Below are 20,254 nucleotides of genomic sequence, written 5' to 3'. Positions count from 1 at the left end.
TTTTTTTTACATTTTTTAATGATTCTTGTTCCTTAATTGTACAATTAAAAATTATTTTAGTAATGGTGACGAAGAAATATTTGTGAAAAAATGAAAGTTCCTGCAGTTCCTTTGCCAAATAAATTTAAAACAATTCTCACAAAAGGTGTGTTGCACCTTGCATACAAGTTAATATTATTAATATCGTATTTATTAATGTTAGCATTGTTCATATTTTAGTAATTAATATTAATCCTGTAGTACATAGTAAGAAAAAAATGCAAAACGAAAATTTGTTAACATTAATTTATTTTTATACAAATACCACTGACATAATGTGAATTTTATGTTTATTCATTTATAAATAAAATGTAAAAATAATTTATGAAATTATAAATATTAAGAAAATATTTAAAATGCATATAAAATATTTTATAAATATATTTTACTATATATTGTAATTTGTTTTTTTTTTGTTTTTTACAAAATACCATTGACAAAATATGCATTTTATTTTTATTAATGTATAAGTTAAATATATTTATAAATATTTATGTAATATGTTTATGAATAATTATTTATACAATACTTGCAATTACAATATACAATAATTTATAATTAATACAATTGTAAGTAATAAAATATTTATTAAAAATAAAAAACCTATGTTGTTAATGGTTCTTTCTTTCTTTCTTTCTTTCTTTATTAATAAACATCACATTTTAGTTGCTTATATTTTTTTAATATTTTCAATATATTTATCAATATATTTTATTGTTTTTTAAATTTATTTATACATAATTTAATAAACAAATATAATGTACATTATATCAATGGAATTTTATTAAATGTTATTTTGCACGATTTATATGAAGATATGAATTTACAAAATATGTTTCTTTTGGTTCTCTTTTATATTACGTTATTATATTGTTGTCATACAATATATAACAATGTTTATTAAAACAAGTTGAAGTTTGCAAGAGCTTGAAACAAGTTGGATTTGGAACAGGAGTTGCGTGAAGAACGAGTCTGGTGCAGAGAGAGAGAGAGTGTGTGTTTTAGAAGTCTTTGAGGAGTGTCTGCTGTGTTTTGTGGGTTGAGGTGTGTGTTAGTAGACCTGTCTGTTCTGTGTTTAGTCTCAGCGTGAGCCGTAATGAGATGCTTTTGTCCTGATGTGGTGTTTACAGCATTGTGTGCGTCTTTGCGCTTGTCAAATGGAGCAACAGCACTACACTCTAGTCTACTACTAATTTATATAGCTAGCTATTAGAATAACATCCGATTTAATGACACAGACATTCGAAAGCCACTCCATTGAGGTTTGTTACTGCCACAACAATGGATCTTAAATATTACGTTGTGAACACCTTTGGGTTCACAGCCAGTAACGTTTCATTCGCTCACATGGGGAATTTCCCGAGCAAACGCTCTGCTCGGTCTCAAGTATAACAGTCCATTTGGAGAGAAAATCATGCTCTTTATGGTATAATGCAATATTAAGGGGTTGGCAAACAGCGGGAGAGGGCTTGCGGCAGCCCGATGCCGCCCGGCTGCTTTGCTCTCAGAGCTTTAGTTGTTGTTGGAGCCGGAGCACAGGGCTTCATTTCAACTCAAACACCAGCCTGGTGCCAAGCGTGCCATCCACCGTGCCAGCTCATTTCCTGTTTGTGACCCTCGTATGTCTCTCTCTGACTCCTGAGGAAGGACATGAAGGCTAGAGATGACTCTTAAAGCATCATGTGTTTGGTGCCTTCTGAAGGCTCTCGCTTCCTTCTGTGACCGGCAAACAAACTAGGTGAATCGTGATTGTGTTGATACTGGAAACTAGCAGTGTGACGCAACTCGATCGCTCCTATTGTAATATCTACATAATTTCTCAATGCAATGCAAGACGGTGCTTATTTTTGACATGCTGCACTGCCGCCACTTTATTTAGCCTTTTTGATAGAAAATATTGTAATGCTAATTAGCGTTGTCAAAAGACCCGGTATTTCGGTACCAAGTCGGTACTAAAAAATCTTATCTAAATTTATTATAAAAGCTGAGGTTTGTTATTTACTGAAAAGTTATATTTTAGCTGGTGTCAATGATCTAATGTTGCATTTGGTCAGACTCAGCCCATTGCTTTACTGAAGTATATTATATTGTTCTTTTACAGCTGCAGACGGAGGAAGATCCTGAAAACACCAGCAAACCCTAAAACAGACAACAGTTTACAGATGTTTTTCAGTGGCAGCAGAACTATGACTAAACTTTTGGGTGAAACTTGTTTACTTTTTTCATACTTTTATTACTTGTGGGAAAACTTGAAACAATTTTAAATAAGTATAAAGAATGGCATTGGTTTTGTACATTTAATTTTTGTGTAACGTTATTAATAAAAATGTTGTTCAATTAGCATGTTTTTGTGTTTTGCTTTGGTACCGAAATTGGTACCGAGAACCGTGGATTTTCACTGGTATTGGTACCGAATACTGAAATTTTGGTACCGTGACAACACTAATGCTAATATTATAATGCGAATATCTTGTGTGAAGTAGCTATGGATATTATTCAGTATTAAATCAGTTTGAAAAAAAAAATTGTATTGATAATTACAATAATTTATTTAATATATTAATATTATTTGAATATTAACATTAATTGAATAATATTGAATAGTTTGAAGTAATTTAAAATGAATTAAAATGTAATACTAGTACAATAAATTATTGAAATTCTATTCTATCAATTGTTACTCTTCTAACAAATTATATTCTATTATATAAATTCTATTCGATTAAAGTTAAATTCAGTAATTTTATTTAAATGTTGTTATTTAATGTAATTAATTGGAGCAGAATTGAGCCACAGGAAGCATAGAAAAAAACAATGTAGCCAGTGGTATTTTAGTAATATTTATATACTATTATAGTATTTATTAATATTTTGATTGCTTTTATTTTTATATTGTCAGTATCATTTTAATTAACATTTTTCATTTACATTTTTCACTGTTTTATTAGTTTTATCTATTTTATTTTTGCTAGTTTTTAATTGTTATATTTCTATTTAGCTTTCATTTGTTTTTCATTTCTGTTTTAATTTTATTATCAGCATATTTCAGTAATTTTCATATTTCAGTTAGTTGCCAAGGCAAAATTTCACTTTTTTTGTATTAAATGTATTTCATCTAGTATTTGTAGTTTATTTCAGATTTATTTCACTTAATGAAAATTATTTTTAATAGTTTTTTTTCCTCATTTGTAAAAGTATAAATTAATGTTAATAATCTAACTAATGTTAATTTACATATAAATTTAGTTGTATTTCGATTGCATTGAATAATAAAAATGTAATGTATAATTACTTTAATAATTATAATTATCACATATATTTATTTGTTATTATTATTTTTAATTAATTAATTAATTAATACATTTTTCCTTCTTTTCGCTGTCAACATTCAAATCTGCAAAAAGTTCCGCCGCCGTAACTGTCGACCCCAGGAGGTTAACCAGTAAAATTTTAGCACTCGCTAAGTTTCTGTTTTCATTGTCCCACTGGATAATCCCTCCTACAGTGAAATGTCATTGGTTGAAAATCTCCCTCCCCATAACTGTAATTAAACATCAGTTATGATATATTTGCCTGTGATTTGTCATTTGTACTATCTTTTTACTTCCTGTGAGGAACGAAAAAATGACTCGTCACAGAAAAAATGGCATTCTTTGCTGTGGTTTTAGTGAAATCACTTGTGGCAGATGTGTGTGTGTCTGCTTTGCAGACCTGCTTTCCCACAGGACCTTTTTGCTCCCAGTTTTGCAGCAGTTGGACACACTTGCACTTTGGCTCAGGCTTTCTTCTGTCTCTGTCTCTGCAGTGGCTCACTGTGCTTCATCGAGGCAGATCATCTCGCACTGGAAGAACTGCACGAGGCATGACTGTCCCGTCTGCCTCCCGCTGAAGAACGCCAGTGACAAACGCAACCAGCAACGTGAGTCCTTCCTCCATCAATCACCCTCCTCTTTACTTCACGACAACACAACTGAATAATAATAATAATGTTAATGTAATATTTCTGTTGTATTATTCTAATTTAATTATTTTATATTTTTTATTACATATAAAATAATAATGATAATTATTATGTAATGTTATTTAATTAAGCATTTGGAAATTTCTATTGAATAATAAATGCAAGTATGAGAATTACATAATTGAAAACTACTTATATTTATAATATCAGAAGACAACAAACTTCATGAGGTGCCTCCTGTGATGCCTTTGTGAAAAACAAGTACACTTTATCATACTTTAAAAAAGGAGTACTTAAGGTCCTTGCACACTGAGTCCGAAATTTTCGCACGTTAAAAAATAAACACGACCCCATGTTGTGTCAATCACGTTTACACACTGCCCACGAAACCTTTGTCCGTCAAAGAAATTCAGATCGGGTTAAATTTTCTGCATTTTTCGCATCCGTAGCAAGCATTTTGACAATTCAGAGCCACCGTACAAGTGAATGCCAAAACCCAGAATGGCGTCTGACAAGTTGATCCACTTCGTCTCGCAGCACGAAGCACTGTATAGGTCCTTTCACGGAAATTGGTGGTCTTTTTAATATGTGGCTCTAGTATCGCTAACAAAATCATCAAACTGAGCAACTGACATCCTGAAGTAAACTTTGAATCGCTTGGGATAATCCCGCAGGAACTCTCCTTCCTCTCTATGCGTTCTCAAGATTGGATGGACAACAAAATCATCCGCAATCCATATTGTTTTGGCAATTTTTTTTGCAATGGATTAATTAATATGCATCGGACTCCGTGTGCAAGGTTTCTGTGTGTGACAAATTTTTAGGATGAGGAATACGAAAAAAACGCATACGGAAATTTCAGACTCAGTGTGCAAGAACCTTTATTTTGGAAATAATATACTTTAAAATAATATACTTATATAATAATATAAGTGCAAACTGAATGTAATATTTTTGGACACTTAAGTGCTTGTTAATTGCAATCAGATGAAAATGTATATTGTAGATAAATGTATATTAAATGCAATTTGATTAATTTTACAGTGCTTTTTTGACCCACATAATTAGGACTTAAATACATCTTTACATTCAGTTTCATAATTACTTATATGGTCTTTGAAATATAGTTATGAGCATTTACTAAAATATACTTATATAATGAAACTTGTATGTCATGTATTTAAATGTATTTGCAATTATTTTTGTGGTCATGTTGCAATTTACTACATTTAAAACGTTGTTACATGTAATATTGAATAACAAACTACAGTTAAAATTATGATCAAGTACTTTAGATGTGCTTTAAATCAAAGTAAGTGCGCTTCTTTAAATCATGTGAAAATATTATTAAAACATTTTAAGTACTTTTAATTGGAAATGATTACAAAGTACATGTTTTAAAAGTGTACTTAAGTGTGTTCAGAAGCGGTTATGAAAGTGTACTGTAAGTACACGTAAGTGGCCTTTATTTGATTGATATTATTTTATCTGCAAGTACACTTTTAAGTACTCTTGTAAGATTTGAAGTACACTACAAGTGCACATTCAATACAATTAAGCACACTTCTTTTTTCACAAGTATGTGCTTTTAAACTGCATCCTTATGTAAAGAAGTTCATTTGTAGTCAGAATTTATATTTGTCCACAAAGCTGTTAATCAGACATTTAAACAAATATCAATTTATATTAAAATGTAAATTTAATATATTCCAGCTATGTTAAATTGTCATTTGATGGCAAATAGCATTCATTTAAGGCCCCGTCCACATGGAGACGTGTTTAGCTGTATACGTAAAAATTTTGTATCTTATTGGCATTTCATCCAGACGGATCCGGCGTTTTGGGAGAGTGAAACCGCTATTTTTTGAAAATAAATAAAATCTGGATAAATCTGAAAACGCCACCCTTGCGTTTTCGTGTGTACAGCCAATCCGTATATTTCGTGAAACGATGACGTCATCAGCCCACATCTCGCCCCTAGTCAGACACCGAGTCTTTTTATTAACTAACATTAACACAGATTAATAAATGTAGTGTTCCATGTTCGTTTGTATACCGCGCGCATGGTTTATGTGCAAGTCAGTCAATCTCTGTGGCAGAATTACAGCGCCACATACTGGTCTGGCATGTATACTGCATCGTTTTGTGTCGGTTTCGTGTGTACGCTGATATTTCTTGAAACAAGGGGGGGAAAAATCGGATAAGGAAAGCTCTGGCTTCGTGTGGATGTGGCCTAAATGTCTTGAACCATTACATTCATGAATACACATAAGTGCATTATTTTAAAGTACATTATTTCTGTAATTTAGGATTCAGGGATCAAAGTGTGTTTAAGATGCACTGTTTTTTGGATATGCAGTTGTTCAGCAGGATTCTGTAAGGAGAGGTGTGATGGTAGCTGTGAATGTTTCAGACGGGCCGTGTGTGTTTGCAGAGCCGTACAGCTGAGGGGGAGGGGCGCTGAGCGGTGACTCATTAAAATCTCACACTGTTACAGCTCCAGCAAACCTGCAGAGCGCCTCTCCCTCTGCCAGCCGTCTCTCATCATGACTCTGAGAGCACGAGGCAGCTAAAGTGTTTGTTTTTGCACTGTGGGATTTACATGTTGGAGAGTCGCCGCTGCCATATTTCTTCCCCATGCAAATGGCGTCTCGGACCCCCTCCCCTTTCGTTTCTACTTCCCCTGTTTTTTCCACGTCGTTCAAGATGAGTAATGTTTTTTCTTCCAGACGGCTGTTTGGCAGGGTTTGAACTTTTTCTTTTTTTCTGTTTTGACGGACAGATTCTGCCAAGGGTTTAAGCAGAATCAGACGTGAAATTTCATGCAGATCTTGTTTGAAATATGCCGACATGTCTTTCCTGCGTTTCAGCAATGCTGAGTCCCCCCAACGCTGGTCTGCAGAGCCCTATCGGGACGGTCGGCACGGGGCAGCAGACGGCACCCGCTCTACCCAGCTCCACGCCCATCGACCCCAGCTCCATGCAGCGGGCGTACGCTGCCCTCGGCCTCCCCTACAGCAACCAGACCCCCACACAGACGCCACAGACCCAGCACCAGCAGCAAATAAGATCCATCAACGTGCTCGGTGAACAATTATTAAATTGTAGAAGAATGTCAATGTGTATTTAAAATGTAGTTAATATGTTAATATATAAAATATATATTACAAAAGAATAATATACATACACAATTTTTAAAAAAATATTTATATTTTATTTTGAGGTTTTTTTTATTTTATGAGTATTTATTATGAAATATTTGTTTTTATGTTCATTACATTTTTTTTGAAAATCTAACATGTTAAATATTTAGTGTTATTTTAAGTGTTTTTATTTATTTGTTTTTATTTCTTATTAATTAAATGTTTATAGTAATATGTAATATAAAAAATAAAATTATGTAATGTAAAAACATTTAGGGATTATGAGTTATAAATTATCTTTTATCTTTTATTTATTTGTTGTTTGTTTAGACACACACACACACACACACACACATACAAAATAAATGTAATAAAAACAAACAACAAATAAATAAAGATACATAATCTGTGTATCATTGAGATACAGGCTTTATTAATGTTTTGAATACATTTTTATGTTTTCTATTTTTTAAGTTTAAATGTTCAGTCATTTGTTTTTTTTTCATATGTCTATAGTTATTAATGTATGTTTTAGTTTTTATTATTTTAGTGTATCAGGTTAGACTAAATTGAATTTTTTAAAATTTATTTATGTGTATTTTATTTCAAGTAATGATTGTTTTTATGCTTTTGGTTTGAGTATTTCAGTATTAATTTTAATTATATATGTTAGGGTTATTATATATTTAAATTCTTTGAAAATATAATGTATTATAATCAAAATATAATATATAACATGTTTTATTTAATATTTAAATATTAAATATTTTATTTAAGATTTAAATATTAAATAAAATGTTTAATATAAATAAATACAATATATTTTTATGGAGTATTTTATGTATTTTTATTTTATTTATTTATTTTTCGTGCAGGGGGTGGTCAGATGAACCCAATCGGCGTACCAACATCAGACCAGGCTAAACTGCTCTCAGATGGCACCATGCCGTCAGCCCTTAACCCTAGCAAGTAAGACACGGACACACACCAACCAAAACACACCCCCAGCTCGTAATTGCTCAAAATTGGTGTTTTAATACTGTTTGCTTACTAAATATCTCCTGATTCTTCTTACTCAGTCAGCTGATGCCGGACATCCCTACGTTAGGCAGCATGGGTAACCTGCCCACAGCGGCCCCTCTGTCAGCCACCGGTGTGAGGAAATCCTGGCACGAGCACGTCACTCAGGACCTCCGCAACCACCTTGTACACAAACTGTTAGTAAACGCTGCTCTTGAATTAGATATATTTTATAAATGTTTTTAAATTGTTATGCTCAGCAAGGCTGCATTCATTTGATCAAAAACACAGTAAAACAATAATATTGCGAAACATTATTACAATTCAAAATAATTATTTTATTTGAATATATTTTAAAATGTAATTTATTTCTGTGATGCAAAGCTGAATTTTCAGCATCATTACTCCAGTCTTCGGTGTCACATGATTCTTCAGAAATTGTTCTGATATGCTGATTTGATGCTCAAGAAACATTTCTGATTATTATCATTGTTGAAAACAGTTTAATCACTTTGAGTGAACAGGTTTTGCTCTGTGTGTGTTTGTTTAGGGTGCAGGCCATCTTCCCTACGCCAGACCCCGCCGCCCTGAAGGACCGTCGCATGGAGAACCTGGTGGCGTATGCACGAAAAGTGGAAGGGGATATGTACGAGTCGGCCAATAGCAGGGTGAGCACAGCCCCTCTGTCAGGGTTACACCTCATCCTAAAGGCCAATAAAGTAAAATTCTTCAGCGTTGATTACATTGATTTTAACACTGTTGTCTGTGCGTGTTGTATAGGACGAGTACTATCACTTTCTGGCAGAGAAGATCTATAAGATCCAGAAAGAGCTGGAGGAGAAGAGAAGGTCCCGATTACAGAAGCAGATTATTAACCAGACGCCCATGACTGCAGTAGGACAACAGCCACCGGCCCTCAACCAGCCTAATGTTATGGGACCTCGGCCACAGAGTAAGTCACTTTAAAACTACGGCTGTCAAGCAATTCGAATTTTGATCTAATTACATGATATGCCAATTAAATTATCAAATTAATTGCACATCTATTTTTAGGGCTTTGCGGCTTCACTTTTAAGGCTACAATGTGGCCATAACATTGTTTTCAGAAGCTGAAGTGGCATTTAGGTATATTTACACAGACTGTCCAGAGGTGGCATGAATGCATTTACGCTGCAATTAGAATTGCATAAATAATGCTATGAGATTTAATGGGTATTAAAGGCAGGGTAGGTGATTTAGTTCAAAAACATTTTGTTATGTTGTTTGAAAGTCTCTTCTCATCCCAATAACAATCACCAAATTAAGTGCTCTAAATGTATTTATTTGTATTTATATCATCTGTTGAAGGCGTAGGACCATAAAATGTTCGTCCAATCGTATCTCTCTTTCCTACCTGCCTGTCAATGTATGTATTTGCATACCTCTGTGCACCCTGTTCGCACAGACATGATGCGTCAGTGCATTCCATTACGCTATTGCAGACCGAGTGAGAATGGAAAGTGTTATTTTAATATTATGCTCTTTGAACTGTGATATTTTCTCCCCGGTGAATGAGACATGAGGTAATCTTGACAGTGTTGCATTCAACGCTGGTTAGCCTCTGGTCTTCCTGTGCGTGGTCATGTGTTTTGGAGAGTAATTTGCAGGGTGGGTGGGATCTTATGGGATCTTAATTATACTCTATTAAATTAAAACCACCAGTATGTGGCAGCAAAGACTTGATGAGGGAATCATTGAATCATTCATTTAACTAATTCGTCCAAACGGCTGATTCATCCCGAATCGAAGCAAGTGACTCTTTATAAATGAGTCATTGAATCATTGGCTCACTTGTTTCATTAAAAAAGTTGCATTCATTCCGAAATGAAACACTGCTGTGTGTTGCCCAGAAAGGATGTTCTGCTGTGGCTTTGTTTAGAACTATTTTCATAGTTAATATCAACTGTTGCGTTAAATCTATATTATATATGCAGTCGTGCAGATTAGGGCTGCACGATAAATCGCATGCGATATTTAACGCGCATCTTATCCAGAAAGCCGGTTCTGTAATCAGCGGTAAATCTCCACCTGCGTGCTTTCACATTGAGCAGCATTAACTACACAGAGCCGTTGTTCACTGACGAGCTGCGCAAAACCACGTTCATATTCGCGCGATTTTTTGCGCAGCTCGTCAGTGAACAACAGCTCTGTGTAGTTAATGCTGCTCAATGTGAAAGCCCGCAGGTGATGGAGATTTACCGCTGATTACAGAACCGGCTTTCTGACAAGATGCGCATTAATTATCGCATGCGATTTATCGTGCAGCCCTAGTGCAGATATTCGGGAAAAATGTATTGATATTGCTGAACTATATCACATAAATATAAGACAAAAACTCATACAGGGGCATTTTTTACCCTGATATCTTGGATTTTAGGAACATATAACTGCATTGTAATAGGCTACATCACACAGTCAGTCGTCTGTCAGCAGCTGAATGCAACACTTTTTAAAATTTTGAATTCTAACTAATCACACCAAATTAACGTGTTAAATCAACAGACCTAAACGCACAAAATTTGCCAGTTTCTGATCTCATTCAGTCTCTTCCCTCTTTTCAGATGGACCCGTGCCTATGCCCAATGTGCCAAATCAGATCATCAATTGCATGCAGGTGTCTCAAGGTACTTCAGTCCCACTTGTAGCCAATCACTGTTGGAGATGCATTTGTTTTCTCAACTCTAAACAAAAATCTTTGCGTTTCCAATCTTTTGTGTTGTTTTTCCAACAGGGTTGAATCCATTTGGCACGATACCCAATGTCCCGATGTCTCAGGCTCCCATGGCGACACGTGCCGCCTCTCCGATAAACCATCAACAGATCAACATGAACCAAGTCCCGACGGTCAGTGTCCAAGTCTGGATTCTTCTCGTTTCTGCTCTCCGGACACGTATCTCATTGTATCTTTCTCTTCGTTTTTTCGCAGATGAATATGTCTCCCACGCGAATGTCCCCCACGCAAAGCATGCTGGGAGCTCACGGTGGGAACATGGTGGCACAGACGGCCAACCAGACGCAGTTCATGGCTCAACCACAGTTCCCCGCCAACACCAACGCCATGAACGTCAACATGGGCCAGCCCAACGCACAGGCGGGCGTTTCGCAGGTGCGCACATGCACTCATGTCCTAGAGTGATGTCATTCCGCATGACGACGTCCCCTCTAAACTTGTTTTGTCCCTGCTTGTGTGCGTGCGATCTTTCCTTCCCCAGCAGCAGCCGAACGCTAACCTCTCCCTGAATGCACTCGGCCCCTTGGGCCCCCCGCTAGGCTGTCCCGCGCCCCCTCAGGCTCCACTCCGCGCCACACCGCCCCCCAACGCCACTACTTGTAATAATAATAAATTATTTATTATTATTATTATTAGATAAAAATATTAAATTAAGTAATTTTACTATTGTAATATTTCACTGTAAAATAAAAAAATATTGCTTTTGGAGAGTCCTGGTTTGTGGCATAGTTTATACAAAATATTGTTAATATATACCAGTATGTCTATAAAATAACCCTAACATAATAATAATAATAATAATAATAATAATACTAGTAGTACTAATAGTACTACTACTACTATATAATAGTATTAAATAATTAAAATAGTCCTAACCTAATATTATTATGAATAATAATAATATTGTTATTATTATTACTACTACTACTAAATAAAAATAGTAACATTAAATAATATTACTAAATATTGTTATATATTATATATTTAGTAAGCGTTTAGTACCTTAGTAATTTATATTAAGTAATAGTAACAATATTACTGAGTAGTATATTTATATTTAGTAATAAAGTATGTATTATATTTTATATTACTATTTTATATATATATATATATATATATATAATATTACTACTACTAAATAAACATGTAATATTATTACTACTATTACTATTAAATAAAATTCTTAAATAAAATGACTAATATTACTATTTTCATTAGCTTCTTGCATGTAAATGATCTCTGTGCCACACTTCACTCTGAAACACCTGAAAGGCTGAAACAAATAATTCCACTAAGCCATATTGCGATTTTGGTTTTATTTCAATTTATCATGTAGACCTAGAAGAAACACACAGAGACTCTTCACAATTGATAACAGTAGTGTTTGAAAATAGCATGTTGCAAAGCTAATATCACAGTTCTACACTAAGCATAAACGTACATAGAAAACACAAATATTAGTTTTTTTTTATTATTATTTTATCAGAATAGTGTTTAGGGTCATCCCTAGTCAAATTGCCATGCATTCTAGGATGAATATGTGAACTGCGGCCTGATTTTGGCCTAAACGTGATATGTTGAGGCCCAGACACACCAAACCGACAGCAAAGAACTAGCGGCGACCAAAGCTGACTGTGGTGTCACCTCACGCCGCCTGTATCTGGGCCAAAAGTTTGCGCTTCAACACGATGCAAAGACTACAGCCGACCAGCACTAGTATGTTTTGCGTCTGGGTTAGATAACTCCTCCATACCAGTAGGTGGCAGTATGTGTTAATGGTGATCCGTTTTATTCTTCCAGGGAAACTCACTAGGTTTTGGAACAAAGCTACAGTGTTGTTGTCAAACCAAACAGTGCCATCTTTCTAAAAATGACACCGTAATTGCTCAGCTTTAAGACAAAATTCAAATAAAGGCAATGAATCTGATACTTTGTCTTTTTAAGAGCGGTGAAACCCGTGTGCCCACCCCAGCATCAGCAGCCAGCGCCGAGCTGCACTCCCAGCATGCCATGCCTGACGTACCGCCCAGTGACACTAAAACAGAAGAGCAAGAATACGACATAGGCATCAAAACGGAGCCCAAGATGGAGGTGTGTTTTACATATGTTTTCAACACTGATAATATTATGAAATGTATCTTAAGCCGCAAATCAGCATATTAGAATGAATTGTGAAGGATCATGTGACACTGAAGACTGGAGTAACGATGCTGAAAAACTGCAGCCCAGTCAGGCTTCCACACCCACCCCCGCCCCTGCTCAGGGCACCCCGCCTTACATGCAGCCCCAGACGGAGCTGCCCCTCCCTGCCCAGCAGCACCCCGGAACACCGGTGAGACCCGCAGATCCATCCTCAGATCCTAAACCTAGTGAGCTTCCTACACAGGCAGCATCCTGACCCGAGTGGAGCCTCATAACTGACTGGTTGTGAGGTAGTCGGGACAGAGACAGCAATCTTTGAATGCTATTGCACTTTTAGGGAAAAATCCTAGAATTTTTTTCTATAAAAATGGTAATTGCCCTTTTAAGATGATTTGCTGTTTTGTTTTTGTTTTGTATTTATACTTATTTTTAATAATAATAATAATAATGAGAATAATGAATAATAATAATAATTATTATTATTATTAATTTGTTGTTGTTGCTGCTGCTACTGTATTTAAAAAAATTAACTGTAAAATAAAAGTCTAGGTTTGCTGCAAAGTTTGGACAAAAATATTGTGATTATATTCCAATATGACTATAAAATAACCATAACCTAACAATATTACTACTACTACTAATAATAATATTACTTGTAATAATAATAAATTATTTATTATTATTATTATTAGATAAAAATATTAAATTAAGTAATTTTACTATTGTAATATTTCACTGTAAAATAAAAAAATATTGCTTTTGGAGAGTCCTGGTTTGTGGCATAGTTTATACAAAATATTGTTAATATATACCAGTATGTCTATAAAATAACCCTAACATAATAATAATAATAATAATAATAATAATACTAGTAGTACTAATAGTACTACTACTACTATATAATAGTATTAAATAATTAAAATAGTCCTAACCTAATATTATTATGAATAATAATAATATTGTTATTATTATTACTACTACTACTAAATAAAAATAGTAGAATTGTGAAGGATCATGTGACACTGAAGACTGGAGTAACGATGCTGAAAATTCAGCTTTGCATCACAGATATTAATTACATATTAAAATTAGTGCTGTCGATTAATCGCTTTTTGTTGTATGTGTGTGTACTTACTAATATATTTATTATACAGTATATACATACAGTATATATATTGAAAATATTTACATGTATAAATTTATATTCATATAATTTATATTGTATATAAATATATTTAATATATAAAGTATTGATAGTTGTGTAAATACTGTCATACTAACAGCTGTCTGAATTATTTTGGTTGATTGTAATCCATTATATGTCTTTCTATCAAAGTTATCTAACATTATCAAGATGAATTTGTTCTGACACAGTGTAACTCTTGAGTTCTTGTCATATTTTATTACCATTTTCTAAACTATAGCGAATAAACTGTGATAATGTGAGAAATGTTGAAGGTGTCTGAATAAATTTTGGTTTGACTGTATCTATTTGATAAATTAAGTTAACCAACTAACATTATACATACTCTTTTGGTTTCTGTACCCAATATTTAAAAAATTTACAACCGGTATCGGCAAGTACCAAAAATAAAAGTATCGGTATCGGGCGAGTACTGGAAAAAGTGGTATCGGTGCATCCCTAGTATTTTTATATATATATATATATATATATATATATACACAGTACACACACATATTATGTAAACTTTTATTTTGGATGTGATTAATTGTTTGACAGCACTAATTAAAATATATGAAAATAGGAAACGGTTACTTTAGTAATTTAGTTTCACAATATTATTGTTTTTACTGTATTTATATACATCAAAAATCTTACCAACCCAGATTTTTCTTCTGCCTTTGTTAGATGGAGGACAACACAGGCTTCCTATTGGTCAAAAAGGAGGAGCAGGAGGGGTTGGAGGCTAAGCAGGAGCCGATGGAGACCGAGGACAAGAAGACAGACTTGAAGACGGAGACCAAAGAGGAAGATGAAAGCCGAACGAACAGCACAACATCCTCTTCACCGCCCCAGTCTCGCAGGAAAAGTATGAACTGATATTTCTTTTCTGTTTGCTCTACATTTCTGTTTTCATAGTTTTTCTTTTTATTTCAGTTGCTTTCATCAATCTTTCGTCTGTCCCTGACTTTGGTTTCCTGCTCTCTCTCTTCTCAGTCTTTAAGCCAGAAGAGTTGCGGCAGGCATTGATGCCCACTCTGGAGTCTCTGTACAGACAGGATCCGGAGTCTCTACCCTTCCGGCAGCCTGTGGACCCCATGCTTCTTGGCATCCCTGTGAGTCTCACATGCCTATATCTTCATTAAATCATTGTTAGAAATGTGAAAACTGTGTTTGACTGAACTTTGAAGGTGTTCTTCTTTTACCTTCAGGACTACTTCGATATCGTGAAGAACCCCATAGACCTGTCCACTATCAAGCGCAAACTGGACACGGGTCAGTATCAGGAGCCGTGGCAGTACGTGGATGACGTGTGGCTGATGTTCAACAACGCGTGGTTGTACAACAGGAAGACGTCGCGCGTGTACAAGTACTGCTCCAAACTGGCCGAGGTGTTCGAGCAGGAGATCGACCCAGTCATGCAGAGCCTCGGTTACTGCTGCGGAAGGAAGGTGAGATGAACTGACTTTCAATACATGTTCTGTTGTCATTATTCCACATAGCTAATAATACAGGGCTCCAGACTCATTCTTCCCACTGGTCGCTCTTTTGCGACTGACTTTCTCAGTTGGTCGCACGAGCACATGATTAGGTCGCAAATATATATATATTTTTTTTTGCGCTACAACATGGGATTAATTAATGCATGCTGATGAACTTTTATTATCATAGTTTATAGTTATATGGAAACGAAAGTGGTTAACATTCAACCTGTTCTTTTTCATCAGTATTATTTGTGATTTAAATTTTGTGAACTGGAGTTCCTCTTTTGCTATGTTTATAAGTCGCGGGCTTCGGATGCTTTCACTTTCGAATTCGCGATCTTGGTGTCACGCTTTACAAGAAAAAATAATTGTCTGATTTGCTTACATACATCTACACATTTCATTTTTTAAGACTAAAACAAAAGATGGATTCGTTGTTATTCTTAATTAAAAAGCAAAACAACAATAAAACAGTAAGATACAATGACAAAATAGCTTAAAAAACGAATAAGATGAGGCATGGCACACACCACATGCTGTATTATATACCTACTAATAAATTACAGGACGTTTAGCAAACACTGAGGAATCAAATAAAAACATAAAAAAAATAAAAGAGAGCCTCCACAGTGTAACGTGAGGTAAACAGCAAAGATAACAAGCTTTTCAAAAAGAAAACAAAGAAAAGTAAACCTAAACTTGCTGTCGGTGACAGTGCTAGCATGTTTTTTCCCCCACAAGAATACCAACATGTTCACCTTCTCTGGGTTAAGAAGTTGTCTTTTACTTTACTTTAGCATGAAAACCATCCATCGTTTCCTCAATATTCGCGTAATTTTTTTTTGCGCGCAGCTTCGCGCTCGTGCTGACGCGGTGAGTATAAACCAGGCTCTACTCTCTTTAAGCGCTGCGCAGTTCAAACAAGTAGCGCGGTTTCGTTATGCTTTCAGTTTCGTTTGCCATTTGATGTTTCTCATATGCAACAGAAATTGCAGCGCTTATGAGTTGAACAATGCGGTGGTCGCGACAGTGCGACTGCACACAAAATTTAGTCGCACCGGCAGAAAAAATGGTCGCAGTCTGGAGCCCTGTAATAATAATTATATAATAAACGGTTATACTATAATAGCACTTAATAATAATATTATTAATAATAATAATAAATGTATATTAAATATAGCATTGTATAATGGTTGTACAATAATATCTCCACAAATTATAATAATAATATGCAAATAAATGCATGTTCTATATATTCTTTAGTAATAAAAGGTTTTACAATAATATGACTCTAAAGTAGTAATAATACCAATAATATGCGAATAAGTGTATATTAAATATATTATTGTTTAATTGCTTGACTACAATTTACGCAACAACAACACTAATGATAATAATAATAATAATAATGTGCGAATAAGTGTATATTAAATATATTATTGTCTAATAAACAGTTAATGGTTGTATATTTCCACAGTAACGTAAATAATAATGTGCAAATAAATGTATTACTATATAATAAAGGGTTATACAATAATAGCACTCAATAATAATAGTAATAATAATAATAAAGAATGCATAAAAATAGCATTGTCAACCCTCTACGCACACCTTGGCAATATAATCGCCATTGGCTAGTAAATTTTTTTGTTTACTCGCCAGACGGATATACTATTTTATACACACACACACACACACACACACACGCGTTTACTTAGCTATCTAAATGCTCAGTCAGCGTGTTTATCGAGTGAAAATCTGTGTTGAACGCCTCTCACACACATACTGGCGTGTAAAATCTAAGAATTTATTAGCCAATGGCTAATGTTAGACATTTAGTCGCCCAGAGTAAGATCTAGTCGCATATGCGAGTGATTTACTCTCAATGTAGAGGGTTGATTGTATAATAAATGGTTGTACAATGATATATATCCACTAATAATAATGTGCAAATAAATGTTATATTAAATATATAGTAAATGATTGTACAATAATATTTCTCCACAACTATTATAACTAATCAAAATAATTAGTAATAACATGAAAATAAACATATAATTCAATAATAAATGCAAAAATGTCAGATGGCAAAATATTTGGAATTACATAAACTTCAAAATATCATCTAATTTCTTTATGTGCATACTTTTTAAGCATGTTCGAGCACCTCACACATTCAGATAATGCAGATGTAATATTTATTTTATTTAAAATAATAAGAATACAACGGTAGTGGCATTTTTTAGTACTACCACTAAAGAAGCTCCATTGTTTTCATAGTAACTATTCAATTCCCGGTCGTCTGCACACAAAAACTCGACATAAAACAGACTTTTCTGGTCATGTGTCTGAACTCTCTTTTCTTCTTTCCTCCCACAGTACGAGTTTTCTCCTCAGACGCTGTGCTGTTATGGCAAGCAATTGTGTACAATACCCCGAGACGGCACTTATTACAGTTATCAGAACAGGTGAGGTAAATTCATGTGGTCGACAGCCTAAGAAAACCTTTAAGAAGACACTCAAGTTAAAGTCGACGTGCTCTCTGTCATGTGGTGTAGTTAGTTCAGCCGTGTGTGGCTTTGACGCACATTCGGCAAATCCGACGTTGACATTAAACCTTCCCGTGTGGCTGTGTGTACACTAGCATAGTTTGCTCTCAGGCCTGTTCATAATGTATTTTCTAAACACAAGACTGCTTGATCACAACCCCTCCCCCATTCTCTTTCTTCATGGTTACACTGCTTGAAGTCTCCAGCCAGTCCTAATTTATTGGCAGTTGTAATATTTGCACTGGCACATTTATTAGTTTTTTTGCTGCGAATTGCCTGCTTACTCATAACAGGCTCCCTTGCGCCCCCTGCAGCACAGAGCGCGTCACTGCAGAACCTCTAAATAAGCAGACAGTCGCTCTCGCTTGTACACTTGCATCCTCTGCTGACACTGTAAATCTAGTCTCTTTTTTTGCAAGCATTTAGCCAGATTACTCCTTATTCGCAGTAATCATTGTACATCTTTGTATTAAATGACTAGTTCACCCAAGAATGAAAATTTGCTGAATGTTTACTCACCCTCAGGTCATCCAAGATATAGTTGAGTTTGGTTCTTCATCATATTTGGAGAAATGTAGCATTACATCACTTGCTCACCAATGAATCCTCTGCAGTGAATGGGTGCCGTCAGAATGAGAGTCCAAACAGCTGATAAAAACATCACAATAATCCACAAGTAAACCACACGACTCCAGTCCATCAGTTACCATTGTGTGAAGTGAAAAGATGTGTGTTTGTAAGAAACAAATCCATAATTAAGGCTTTTTAAACGTCAAACCTTAGTTTCCTGCTAAAATATAGAGTCCTCTATTCATAATATTGCTTTCTACTGTGAAAAAGTTGTCTGAATAAGGAGAGAAATATGCACATATCAAGCACGATTTACAAGCAAAAACAGTCCAAAACTGTTCTAAACAAATATTTTGATGTGAGAGACAACGGTGGATGGACTTTTTCACTGAAGAAAGCATTATTGTGGATTATTGACTCGTATTTTGGCCTGAAATTATGGTTTAAAGTTAAATGCCTTAAGGATGGATTTGTTTCTTACAAAAAACACAGCTTTATGAGACCTTAATTGATGAACTGGAGTCATGTGGATTACTTGTGTATTATTGTGATGTTTTTATCAGCTGTTTGGACTCTCATTCACTGCAGAGGATCCATTGGTGAGCAAGTGATGTAATGCTACATTTCTCCAAATCTGTTCCAATAAAGAAACAAACTCATCTACGTCTTGGATGACCTGAAGGTGAGTAAATTGTGAGTAAATTTTCAGCTAATTTTACATTTCGATTGAACTATTACTTTGTTTTTTGTTGAACACTAGGAAGCCATTCACATTGTGATATTCTACAGCGTCAAATGACTTTATAATCATACAGATTTGATATTCTATTTGGATTAATAAATAATAAAGTCAGTATTTGTGCGCGTGTGCGCCTCTACATATTTCTTGAAATGATTCATGACTCAGCAGTTTGTGTGTATACAGGTATCATTTCTGCGAGAAGTGCTTCAATGAGATTCAGGGAGACAGTGTGACGCTAGGAGATGATCCAGCTCAGCCCCAGACGTAAGTGATTGTTCACCTTTTTGCAGTTTATTAAGCTCGGTTGTGGAGATTTCATCACTTTAGTTCAAAATCATTCCGAATGATTCATTTTCTCCATTCCATAATAAACTGAATCATTTTTTAATGTTTTAAATGTTCAACAAACCTGATTGTGGATCTTCTTTGTATGCAGCATGATCTCTAAAGACCAGTTTGAAAGGAAGAAGAATGACACGTTAGATCCTGAGCCGTAAGTAAACGCTCCACTTAATTTCCCAGAATTCCACGAGGCAATCAAGTAGCACATGCTTTAATATTAGGGCTATATTGGTCAGTATTGGCCTATACATTTGTCCGATCTGGACTTGTTACACCACATGGCTTCTGCTCACTGGCGCACCATGCTGT

General features: G+C 34.8%; 1 protein-coding gene across 3 annotated transcripts in view; it reads left to right on the top strand.

The window, feature by feature from the left end:
* Window positions 1-20,254, top strand: part of LOC107659320 (CREB-binding protein-like) — a 60,291-nt gene that overhangs the window by 33,719 nt on the left and 6,318 nt on the right. For all 3 annotated transcript variants that reach the window (XM_016448223.1, XM_016448224.1, XM_016448222.1), the window contains exons 5-20: window positions 3,845-3,958; window positions 6,871-7,086; window positions 8,019-8,112; window positions 8,223-8,360; window positions 8,714-8,831; window positions 8,944-9,115; window positions 10,764-10,826; window positions 10,934-11,046; window positions 11,129-11,308; window positions 12,878-13,024; window positions 14,946-15,126; window positions 15,255-15,373; window positions 15,470-15,709; window positions 18,122-18,210; window positions 19,787-19,867; window positions 20,040-20,096. In XM_016448223.1, coding sequence (XP_016303709.1) covers window positions 3,845-3,958; window positions 6,871-7,086; window positions 8,019-8,112; window positions 8,223-8,360; window positions 8,714-8,831; window positions 8,944-9,115; window positions 10,764-10,826; window positions 10,934-11,046; window positions 11,129-11,308; window positions 12,878-13,024; window positions 14,946-15,126; window positions 15,255-15,373; window positions 15,470-15,709; window positions 18,122-18,210; window positions 19,787-19,867; window positions 20,040-20,096 — 2,122 coding nt within the window. The remainder of the gene's footprint in view (window positions 1-3,844; window positions 3,959-6,870; window positions 7,087-8,018; window positions 8,113-8,222; window positions 8,361-8,713; window positions 8,832-8,943; window positions 9,116-10,763; window positions 10,827-10,933; window positions 11,047-11,128; window positions 11,309-12,877; window positions 13,025-14,945; window positions 15,127-15,254; window positions 15,374-15,469; window positions 15,710-18,121; window positions 18,211-19,786; window positions 19,868-20,039; window positions 20,097-20,254) is intronic.

Source organism: Sinocyclocheilus anshuiensis, unplaced genomic scaffold (assembly GCF_001515605.1).
Source record: "Sinocyclocheilus anshuiensis isolate Anshui unplaced genomic scaffold, SAMN03320099.WGS_v1.1 scaffold912, whole genome shotgun sequence".
NCBI lineage: Eukaryota > Metazoa > Chordata > Actinopteri > Cypriniformes > Cyprinidae > Sinocyclocheilus > Sinocyclocheilus anshuiensis.
Note: the sequence above shows the minus strand (reverse complement) of the source record. Positions and strands in the feature narration are given on the sequence as shown.